The sequence below is a fragment of the Mustela lutreola genome, chromosome 12 (assembly GCF_030435805.1).
Source record: "Mustela lutreola isolate mMusLut2 chromosome 12, mMusLut2.pri, whole genome shotgun sequence".
NCBI lineage: Eukaryota > Metazoa > Chordata > Mammalia > Carnivora > Mustelidae > Mustela > Mustela lutreola.
This window is the reverse complement of record NC_081301.1, coordinates 52,839,820-52,851,752: the sequence shown is the minus strand read 5'-3', so window position 1 is coordinate 52,851,752 and position 11,933 is coordinate 52,839,820. Positions and strand designations below refer to the sequence as shown.

Sequence of the window (11,933 nt, the reverse complement as noted above, 5' to 3'; positions counted from 1 at the left end):
TATTTATAATGAAAGGCTGCAACAGTGTCAGCGCGTTGACCCGCGCTTTCTCCACACTGTACACAACCCTAAGCTGGGATACAATGGGTATGGGAGGGGGGGCGTCCTGCAGGCGAGAGCGGGCTGCACAGCGAGAAGCCGAGCCAGCAAAATTTACCCCCGGCCCTGCCACCGACCCACAGACCCCGCGGGGCTCCATTGGCAGTTTAACGCACAATCGGGGATCCAGCCTCTCAAGAGTTTTATTCAGTAGGCGTGGAGAAGGGGTTAGGGTTAAGAAATCTGCATTGTCTAGCGCCTTTGGGGATTCTGAGCCCGTGACCTGGAGACCTCACGCTGGGAACAGAACACTGGAGAGCGGGCCGGAGCGTTCTCGTGCGGCAGAGGCGCGTGCGCGGCGGGATCGCGCGTGGTCACGAGCGCGCCGCTCCTCAGCAACGGCGCATGCGCTTGTTCGCCTTCCCGCACGGCCGCGCAACTTCGCGGGCCCTCCTCTTCCAATCCGAGCGCCGGATTCTCGGAGTGCGTATCCTGGAGCTGCGGGCGGCGAGAGGCGGGAGGAAAGGGGCCGACTGGGGCGGGGCCGACTGGGGCGGGGCCGGGAAGCCTGTGAAAGTCTGTGAAGGTCTGCGAGCGAGGCCGAGCCTCCGGAAGTGGCCGTTGTAAACACTTCTCCCCCGGGTTTTTCCCCTTCTGTCTCCGTTTGCTATTCGTTCCCCCTCCCCGGGTCCTAGAGTCCGTCGGGTTCCGACAGTTTTTGCTCTGACCCCGGCGATCTGCCTAGGCGTCTTTCTACCATTGAGATTTGGAGCTGCCCTTGGGGTCTGGGGTGTGCGGTCTGGATCACGGGAGCCCCCTGAGGTAACCACGGGATGTGGGGGCTTCGAGGCGAACGATTTGGGCGGGGAGGTGTTGAGGAAGGTATGAGTGGTAGCATTGAGTTATGGGGAACCCCGAGTTACTTCGTGGTTGTCCTGGCGCTGTTGGGGTCTTTTGGGGACACGCCTACACCTCGTTGGGCTGGGCCTCTCCGCCCACCTGGGGGAAGATACTGGAGCGTCCCAACCGGAGACCGCTGCAGCAGCACCCAGAGGACTGAGTAGGGACCAGAGGACAGGACCCAGAGGGCCTGGACTTAGAACTTCTAAGGTTTACAACTCCGTGCTGCCGGCTTTTCCCCTCCAAGAATCAGAAGACTCCTCGAGGACAAGGGCCACGTCTTTTTCATCCTTAAAGGAAAACAAACAAACAAACCCCAGCCACACACTAGACACTCTATCAATGTTTGATAATTGAAAGGATGAGTTGCTCTCTGAAGTTTCTACTGCTCATCCACCAGGACTCCTAGGAGACAGAAAATCCAGCTGTTTTTCCAAGGCTGTAAAATTTTCTTCAGAAGTAGAGCCTCCTTTTGACTGTTCTTTACTCCGTCGTGATATTTATCCTAGGCAAATGCATATTTTTTCGTTTTAAGATGTCTAATGATTCTGCCTAGCTTCCTTGAGCAGCAATTTCGGTTGGTGTCCAACGCTTTCAAATGCAGAACACATGAGTGTTTTGTATACTTCGCATGATTTTGGAGAGAAGACCCTACCATTTCGTCATCTGTTTTATTGACCAGTTAGCGCCTAGTAACAACAAACAATGGTAGAGTGGAAACGAACAGTGGTTTCCCTTAAAATGAAGATGAAATAAATACAGTGCAACCTGCTAAGAGGAAAGAGGGGACTAATTTTAGTCTGGAGCTTGAACTTTTTTTTTTTTTTTTAAAGATTTTATTTGTTTATATGACAGACAGAGATCACAATTAGGCAGAGAGGCAGGCAGAGAGAAAGGAAGGGAAGCAGGCTCCCCACTGAGCAGAGAGCCTGATGCGGGGCTGGATCCCAGGACCCTGAGATCATGACCTGAGTTGAACCCACTGAGCCACCCAAGTGCCCCATGGAGCTTAAAGTTTTAATTGCTGGGTGACCTTAAGCAAATCACCTAAACTCTCTAGACATTAGATTCCTTATCTGCCAGATAAGGAGGATGAACTTGGTCTTTAAAGTCCTATTTAATTCCGAAATTCTTTGTCTCAGCCCCCTTGTCACAGCCTTTTTTTAAAGCTTTTATTTCTCTATTTGAGAGCGAGTATGAGCAGTGGGGAGGGGCAGAGGGAGAGAGAGAAAGAGAGAGAAGCAGACCCCCGCAGATAGCAAGGAGCCCCGTGTGGGGCTGGATCCCAGGACCTGGGGATCATGACCCAAGCTGAAAGCAGACACTTAACTGATGGAGACATCCAGGCGCCCTGTCATGGTCTTGTTTTGATGAAAGAACCAGACATCCTCTTTAAAGGTGAAATATGTAAGTCTGCAGATAAAGAGTCCCCCATCACAGATGTGGTTATTATTGAAGTTAGCACTGTGTTATGAAAGAGAATGGATTTAGGAAGTCAGCCAGATGTGAGTTTGAATTATAACCCTCCCACTGAACATCTTTTTTTTTTTTTTTTTTTAAGATTTTATTTATTTATTTGAAAGAGATCACAAGTAGGCAGAGAGGCAGGCAGAGAGAGAGAGGATGAAGCACGCTCCCCGTTGAGCTGAGAGCCCGATGTGGGGCTCAATTTCAGGACCCTGGAATCATGACCTGAGCTGAAGGCAGAGGCTTTAACCCACTGAGCCACCCAGGTGTGCCCCCCCCAACCTTTTTAAAAGATTTTATTTATTTATTTGACAGAGGCAGTGAGAGAGGAAATATAAGCAGGGGGAGTGGAAGAGGGAGAAGCAGGCTTTCCACTGAGCAGGGAGCCCGGTGTGGGGCTCCATCCCAGGACCCTGGGGTCATGACACAAGCTGAAGGCAAACACTTAATGACAGCCACCCAGGTGCCCCTGAATATCTTTTTTTAAATAATTTTATTTATTTATTTTAGAGGTGGGGTGGGGAGCAGAGGGGCAAGGGAGAAAATCTCAAGCAGACTGGGGTTGAGTGCTGAGTCCCCCGTTGGGGCTTAATCTCAAAACCCTGCGATCATGACCTGCGCTGAAACCAAGAGTCAGTTGCTCAAGCAATTGAGCCACCCAGGCATCCCTCCCACTGAATGGCTTTATTTATTATAAGTAGTAGTACCTTAGTTTTATTATAGTTACTCATCCTTTTTAAGCATCAGTGTTCTCGTCCATAAAATATGTGTAATCATCTTATAGGGCTATTGGAAGTATTCAGGGAGATCAGTTATGGTTAGCCTAGTATCTGGCACATAGTAAGTGCTCAATAATAGTGGTTTCTATGTTTTTATCCCCAGACACACTAAGAGATGAGATCCCCAACCCCACCCGCACCTTTCCCTTTTCCCCTGATCTGTACAGACACACTGAGAGATGAATGCATTCTGTACGACCCACTGAAGGACTCAGCTGTGAGGTAGGAAACTTTGTACCAGCAGTGGCTCTGCAACCTAATGTAGAATGATCTTTCTGGCTGGTGCTTAACTCTTAGGATGTTTAGATCATTGATCCCTTGGCCTCGATCACCTATATTTGGCTCTATTACCTATGTCTAAAAAACTTCTTATTGAAGAATGATATATATAACATCCCCTCATCTATTTTGGTAGGAATGGTGAGAGAAGTCCAACTCCATTATCGAGAGAAGATCCATCTATTAATAGAGTAACAAAAAAGCTGATCTAAACTTTGCCTTTATCCATCACTGCTACAGAATGGCCTAGATTGGGCCTGAGCCTGTGGAAGTGCCCTTTGTATTGAGAATCCACTGGAGGTCTGAGTTATCTTTCATTAACAGGACTCTGCCTTGTAGTTAGTTGGGGGGTGGGGTGGGGGTATGGGTAAGAATAAGCTGTGTTTGAGAAATCTGTGGTAGGGAGAAGTGCTTTTCTAATAAGCAAGGTCTCATGTGCTCTCTGGCTGGGGGTGAACCACGTCTTGATGACAAATAGCAAGACACAGCAGAACTGTGGAGTCTGCTAATTTGGGCTTGAATCCAGATTCTGTCACTTGCTAGAGCTGAGACTTTGGACAGGAGATTGAATGAATGTCTTTTTTTTTTTTTAATTTTATTTATTTGACAGAGATCACAATTAGGTGGAGAGGCAGGCAGAGAGAGAGAAAGGAGGAAGCAGGCTCCCCGCTGAGCAGAGAGCCTGATGCAGGGCTCTATCCCAGGACCCTGGTATCATGACCCGAGTGGAAGGCAGAGGCTTAACCCACTGAGCCACCCAGGCGCTCCTGAATGAATATCTTTAAGCCTCAGTTCCTTAGGTATAAAGTGGGAACATTAAAAAGTATCTTTTCCTTGAGGTTGGTGTAGAGTGCCAGTGTAGAGATATAGAAAGTTCTTAGCATACTGTCTGGAGAAGGGATGTTTGTCATGGTTGGCATGATGAGAGTAGGAGTGGCTTTGAGGTATTGGATAATTTCTTTATAGATAATGATGTATCGAATGTTTTCAAGTGGAAAGCGTTATTTACAGAGTTAGCTACACGTTGGAGAAAGGCTGATGTCGATTGTGTAGCATAAGGAATTTGTAATTACCATACAGATTAGCTAAAGTATTTATCTTGTGGAGTTTCATAGGGAAGTTTCAAGTAAGGCTTGGAACACATTATGTGAGGAACCTATAATTCTTTGACCCAGCTCCCTATATCACTGACATTTCTATTACTGTACCTAGCTACTTTCCTCATCATTCATTACCTTTCACTCTGGTGTATGAAAAGGGAGCTTTTACTACATCATCTCTGCCACGTTCAGTTGGTTAGAACTCTACTCAAGGTTTAAATTCAGCCACAGATCTGACTTCGGCTCTTCATTGATGTTGTCTTCCTAATACATGCAGAGGTAGGCCCTTGAACCCTAGTGTTATCAAGAGCTGATACCAGAGACAGAGAAGAAGAAAAAAAGATTTTGCTAACGGAGACTTTTTAGATAGGATTTCTTTTTGGATAATGAATTTGAAAAATTGAGATATAACTCATCTATCAAAATTCATAGTATTAAAGCATACAATTCATTGGTTTTTAGTATATTCAGCATGTTCCATGGCAATCACTGCTATCCAATTCCAGAACATTTCCTTCCCTCCCAAAGAGAAATGTCATACCTTTTAGCAGTTAGATCCAATTCCCCCTCTCCTTACCCTCCGGCAACCACAAGTCTACTTTCTATGTGTTTCATCATTCTATACATTTCATATACATGGAGTCCTACAATCTGTGGTCTTTTGTGTTTGGCTTCTTTCACTTAGCATATGTTTTCAAGGTTTACCTATGTGTCATGTATCATTACTTCATTCCTTTTAATGGTTGAGTAATATTTCATATTTTATTGACCCATGGGTCAGTTAATAGACATTTGGGTGTTTTTTTACTCTTTGGCTATAATGACCAATGTCACTCAGACATTTGTGCACAAGTTTTTGTTGAAATCCAGTAATTACCTTAGAATGTGTCTGGTGTTCAGTATTCTCTGGTATACAGTTTGCTTTTCAAAATGTATGTTAAGGGGCACCTGGGTGGCTCAGTCATTAAGCGTCTGCCTTTGGCTCAGGACATGATCCCAGGGTCCCTGCACTGGGCTCCCTGCTGGGCAGGAAGCCTGCCTCTCCCTCTCCCACTCCCCCTGCTTGTGTTCCCTCTCTCACTGTCGCTCTCTCTGTGTCAAATAAATAAATAAATTAAATCCTAGAGGAAAGTGTACATTAAAATCTTTTTATTACTTCAGGAAAGTTTTCCTGGATTACAGCTTTTAGTACTTTGTTTCCTTGCTTTTGCCTTCTTACTCGGGGACTCCTGCTATCTGCACAATGGTTATTCTTTGCCTGGATTCAGTATTTTGTCACTTTCTTTTGAATCCTTTTGATCTCTCCTTCGTTTCTTTTCACTCAGAAAACTTTCCTTTTTTTATTTCCTGTGTCCTTTCAGGCATTTTCTTTCATGTGTATTTACTTTGTGTCCCCTCTTAGTCTTCATCACTGAAATTTTTTTCTTTCATTTCTAACTCTGATGGTTGTCACCTTCTTTCGGAGTTTTCCTAATTCTAATTCTTTTCTGTCTTGTACCATTTTGTTAGGGTCCTTTAGCTTATCTTGAAATAGTACGTTACAGGTTTCATCTGTTTTGTGGTCATGTCTTTCTGTCATGCTTTCATTTGTAGCATTCAATTCTGCTCCCTTTTTAACTGTGTTCACTTCATATGGGATTTGACCACATACTTTTCTGTTGCTTATTTTTTTTAAAGATTTTATTCACTTATTTGACAGAGAGAGAGATCACAAGTAGGCAGAGAGGCCGGCAGAGAGAGAGGGGGAAGCAGGCTCCCCGCTGAGCAGAGAGCCCTATGTGGGCCTTGATCCCAGGACCCTGAGATCATGATCTGAGCTGAAGGCAGAGGCTTAAGCCAGTGAGCCATCCAGACACCCTGTGGCTTATTTTTATGGAAGATTAATTTACTTGAACTTTGAGATTGGGGCACTCTGTCTTGTGGTGTTTTGTGAGTGTTAAAAACTGCGGTGGCTTGTTTTTGAGATTTCCTGGCTCTGTTTCCTCCTACAGTTTGGTTTGGGCCATTGCTTTGTCTGTATTTCCCTTATCCTGCTCGGTTTTGATTCCATTCTTTGTACTTTCTCTTTAGTGGGGTCCTCTGTCCAGGAAAGCGACCTTGGCAGGTCAGATCCGAGGGTTCATAAGCTGGACTGTACCAACCCTTTCAAGACTTTCTTACCGTATGCCTGTAGGGCATGCTGACTTGTGGAACGGGCAGACTTCTCCCAGATTCATCTGCTGTTCCCAGATTGGCTTGCAGTGCTCCCCACTGAATATCTGCTGGCTCTTTTTGGTGTTCTTTCAGATGTAGCCTTGTTATTTCTATACTCTGCTTTCTCCTCCTTACATGTGGCTCCCATATAGGTTTTGTGGCTGTTGGTGGTTTGCCCTTATTCATTTGTATTTTGTAGCTTTTTGTTGTAAACAGAAATGTAAATTAGATTTTCTAGTTCTCTAATTATCTTAGATAGTTTTTACAATGTCCCTCATTTAAATTAATAAATTGTAGAATAATGACTTTATGAAAGTCACATGTAGGCAGGGTTGATGTGAGAACTCATTTTTGTACTTTTCTTCTCTCTCAACTTCTTTTTCTTCTTAACCCCACAAGAGTATTTTCAAATTTCTTATCCATTTTAGTTTATTTTTTTGAAGTTTATTTATTTTTTAGTAATCGCTATATGCAATGTGGGGCTCAGACTCACGACCCTGAGATCAAGAGTCGCATCCTCTTCAGCCTGACCCAGCCAGACGCCTGTTTCCCCCCCACCCCGCCCCATATTAGTTTTCTATTGGTGTGGGACAAATTACCACAAATTAATGGCTTGAAACAGCACCCAAGTCAGGAATCTGGACACAGCTTAGGTGTATCCTCTGTTCAGAGTTTCACCGGGCTGCAGTCAGGGTGCTGGCTGGGCTGTGTTCTCATCTGGAGGTCTGACTGGAAAGAATCCACTTCGCAGCCTATTTTGATTGTTGGCAGAATTTGTGTCCTGTTGGCATCTGTGTGACTGAGGCATCTAGCTATTTGCTGGCTGCGGGATGGAGGCTGCCTGCTGTTTCAGTTCTGTAGCCCTCTCTGTAGGTGGTTCCCAGCATGGCATTTTGCTTCTTCATGCCCCGCAGGAGATTGTCATTTTGGTCTTTTAAGACAGAGTCTTACATAACATAATATAATCATGGGAGTGACATATCACCATCCCTTTGCCATATTCTGTTGGTCAGAAGCAAGTCACAGGTTCTGCCCACAGCAAAGGGGAGCCTATTATACGAGAGAAAAATGCCAGTGGGGGCCAAGATTGTGGGGACCATCTGTCTACCACATTATCTGTGTCAGTGATCTGGAAATTGATGAAACTTGCTCCTGAGCCATAGAAGACACTTTTCTCTCTAGAAGACTATTGCCATTTGAAGATGTTAGCTACCAAAATGATAAAAAAAAAAAAAAAAAGATTCTCTTCAGTTTAGCTTTATTGAAACAACTTTATTAAAATTTGGTTAACTACCTCTTCCCACACTTTTCTACCCCAAATAAAGCCAAAACAAAACACAACAGACATTATTAAAATCCTATCTATGTAAATCCTTTTCTTGTGGGTGAGAGATTCTCTTTGTGCCTATTGTGACACATATTCATACCCGTGTGTGTTTAATCTTTTGCATAAAAGTAGAAACATTTTACAAACATGCTTTTTGAGCCCGGGACTCCATTCTAAATTTTAATTCTTTAACTTCCATTCTGAAGACAGTTTTTCTGGAGTCTGATCTTTGGGAGTATGGTGGTAAAGTGAAAAGACTCTGGGATTCAGTATCAGAAGAGCTTGATTGAGTCTTTAGTATCCTCCATTTAGTAGCAAACTGGCCATAAGCAAGTCATTTAGCCTTTTTGAATCAGATGAGTTTCCGTAATTGCAATGAGGACAATAAACCTCAGGTAGGATAGTTTTTACATTGCAGTGTTGTAAGGATCAGGATTCACTATATTAGGTGCTCAATCAGTCCACAGTGGTATGTTTGTCTATCACTGTTTCCAAACTTATTCTTTCAGGTCCCTAGAGAAATAGGATTTTTCCCTCTATCTTGGTAAAAACTCCATCTTCTTTGTTCTGGGGCAAAGTATTCTAGTATCTGCTAACTCACTGTTTCAAAGATCTGTTGGTGTCTGTCTGTAGAAATCATTACTCAGTTTGTAGCACCTTGGTCTTGTCTCCATCTTGGTTGGCTTGAGTCCCTTTTCTTTCAGTGACATCTTTGAGGGTTTATTAGGAGCAGGGAGAGAGAATTAGCTTTTTTTTTTTTTTTTTTTTGTCTTCTAGATATCCCTGTACACTGGTAATTCTACTAAATAATTCTTTTGATACATCTTTCACCAAGACCAAATCACCTTAAGTATTACTTACTCCCTTCCTTTTTCAGGGACTATAATATCTTCCTGGAGGTTTTCTATTTAGTAATAGAAACTTACAATGACTGAGCATTGTATAATGCTGTATATATTACTTAAATGTCAAATATATGAGATTGATGTAATTATCCCCTTATTATGGTTGAGGAAATCAGTACAGAGAGTGTAAATGACTTGCCCATGACCACATACTTGGAAGATACTTAAAGGCATTCTAACTCAGATCCCTCTGAATCTAAAGCTTATGATCTTTCTTAGGCTATTGGAGTTCTGCTAAGAATACCAAGAGATGCTTGTGAGATCTTGATATTTGTGTCAGTCTGAACTTAATCCTTGTTATCTCTGTTTAAAATATTCACTCAGAGATTCCTTCATACCATATATACACACACACGTGTGTGTGTTTGTGTGTTTGTGTGTGTGTGTATAAAAGCAACTTACTTTAAATGGTTAGCTTTGTGTAATTTGGAGTACCTCCCATAGAAGAAAGTTCTAGATAGACCAGTGTAAATGACAACTATTCTCCTCTTTCCATATTCCTTATTTCCTTATTCCTCCTTGATCATTAACTTAAGGACTTTGAAAATTACCATGAGATCATTTGTGGGAAGTACTTTGGTCTCATTGATTGTAGCATTGCATTAAAAATATATCATTTATGAAAATGGCTTTAGGGACTTAAAAATGTCCCTGGATTTCATTTTCTTTCAAACTGCGTTCTATTCTCTAGAAATAGGCTCTACATTCCTTTTCTAGTTCAAGATTAATTTGTCACTATTTTATTAAGATCATTTTTTCTTGGGGCATGGGTGGCTCAGTTGGCTAAGCATCTGCCTTCAGGCTCGGGTCATGATCCTGGGGTCCTGGGATTGGGGCTCATGTGGGGCTCCCTCTTCAGTGGCGAGTCTGCCTCTCCCTCTGCCCCTCTCCCACCTTGTGCTCTCTTTCTATTGAATAAATAAATGAATAAAATCTTGAAAAAAAGAAAAATTCTTCTCTTCATTTGAGAAATTAAAATATCTAATAGAATTTTGTTTGTATAAGAAGGAATATCTTTTTAACATTTTGTCATTTTTGCTTCTAATCTTTTTTTTAAAAGAAATCAGGGGTGCCTGCGTGTCTCAGCTAAGCAGCTGACTTTGGCCCAGTAGTGATTCCAGGGCCTGGGATCACACCCTGCATCAGGCTCCTTGCTCAGTAGGCATCTGCTTCTCCCTCTCTCTCTTCTTGCTGCTCCCCCTGCTTGTGCTCTCTCTCTCTGTGTCAAATAAATAAAATCTAAAAAAAAAAAAAAAGAAACAGTTTTTAAATGTTTTCATGTTTGTTATAAAATAATTTTAAAAATACAAGCAAGGTGGGTGTGGGTGTCTCAGTTGGTTTAGTGTCTGCCTTCCCCTCAGGTCCTGGGATCAAGCCTGGTGTCGGGCTCCCTGCTCAGTGGTGTGTCTGCTTCTCCTTCTCCTCCTTGCTTATGCTCTCTCTCAAATAAATAAAATTGAAAAAAAAAAATACAAGTAAGTAAGATGAATGAAAAGACAAAAATCACTCATAGTCTCAGGACTCTTATTATAACTCATACAACTCACTGTTACATTGTTTACTATTTTAACAGACTTCAGCCCACCTAACCTGTAAGCAACAGACATCTGGAACAGGTGTAATCCTCAATAACGAAGCACACAACTCATAAACAGTGGGCTGAGAGTTGGAAGAGACTTAACATGAGTTTAAACGCTTCAAGTAATGCCCCCAGTGACGCCCAAGGGTAAGCCGTCAGTCCTTTCCTATAGTCGGGTAGTGCTTTTGGGTTGCGGGTAGCCGGGAGTAGTCCGTGGTTGGGGGTGCTGATTGTAAGAATTCTCGGGGTGTGCTAAGGGAGGCCAAAGTTTCAGGTGCCTGGAGGAGCAGGCAGGATGCGTCACAGCAACAGGAACGGGATGTAGGGACTGTATGCTGTGATGTGTGCTCCTTTGTTAATTCATCCCTGAAAGTCAGTGTATGTACTTTCTCCTGCCCTTAGAGAACCGCTTATTCTTCTCTCCTTTTCCAGTCTTTTCTCCTTCTCATGGTTTTGCTTATTCCCAGTTCTGTGTGGCCATTACTCTGGCCTGCCCTAATCTCTGTGACTCCAGTTGTTCTAACTCGCGCCCCAACGGTAGTTCATGGCTTCTCTTGAGGCTTTCTTTGGGTTTTAGCTCCCGTTCCACTGCTCTTGAACTTAGAGTTTATGTTCCAAGAATTGCCACTGTTCCTCTTTTTTGTACCCTTGATGTCTGCCTTTGGGTGAGGTGCCTGCTTTGGGTTGATTCACCTCTGATGTGAAAAATAGAAAACTCTGAGTCTAGAATGTAAAACTGAGTCAATTCAGAGAGTGTAGTCTGAAGTGTTTTGGTTTACAAAGAACTAAATACAGAAATCGAAAATGTTTAGAAATTTTTATAATCATGTAGCGGAATAATTTTCTGTTTGTTAAATCTAGTAATAAAACACTTGGGGTTGCATTTTATCTCTTTTTAAAATTTCTTTTCAAAACAATTTCTTGTTCACTGTGGAAAACAGCATGGAGTTTCCTCAAAAAGTTGAAAATAGACTCTACGACCCAGTAATGGCACTACTGGGTATTTACCCCAAAGATACTAATGTAGTGATCCAAAGGGGCACTTGCACCCCAATGTTTATAACAGCAATGTCCACAATAGTCAGACTATGGAAAGAGCCCAGATGTCCATCAACAGATGAACGGATAAAGAAGATGTGGTATATACACACAATGGAATACCATGTAGCCATCAAAAAAGCTGAAATCTTGCCACTTGCAATGGGGTCGATGGAACTAGAGGGGGTTATGCTAAGTGAAATAAATCAATCAGAGAAAGACAATTATCATATGATCTCACTAATATGAGGAATTTGGGAAACAAGACAGAGGAACAGAGGATCATAGGGGAAGGGAGAGAAAAATGAAACAAGATGAAACCAGAGA

General features: G+C 42.9%; 1 protein-coding gene across 8 annotated transcripts in view; it reads left to right on the top strand.

Annotated features, from left to right (window-relative positions):
* The first annotated feature begins 324 nt into the window (after positions 1-324).
* The window catches only part of CCDC171 (coiled-coil domain containing 171), a 299,073-nt gene continuing 287,464 nt past the window's right edge, over positions 325-11,933 (top strand). For 4 of the 8 annotated variants that reach the window (XM_059141862.1, XM_059141866.1, XM_059141864.1 and 1 more), the window contains exons 1-2: positions 543-861; positions 10,563-10,715. In XM_059141862.1, coding sequence (XP_058997845.1) covers positions 10,672-10,715 — 44 coding nt within the window. In that variant the 5' untranslated portion in view covers positions 543-861; positions 10,563-10,671. Of the gene's footprint in view, positions 523-542; positions 862-10,562; positions 10,716-11,933 lie in introns of those variants that run through there. The other 4 variants (XM_059141860.1, XM_059141858.1, XM_059141859.1 and 1 more) reach the window with 3 other exon arrangements.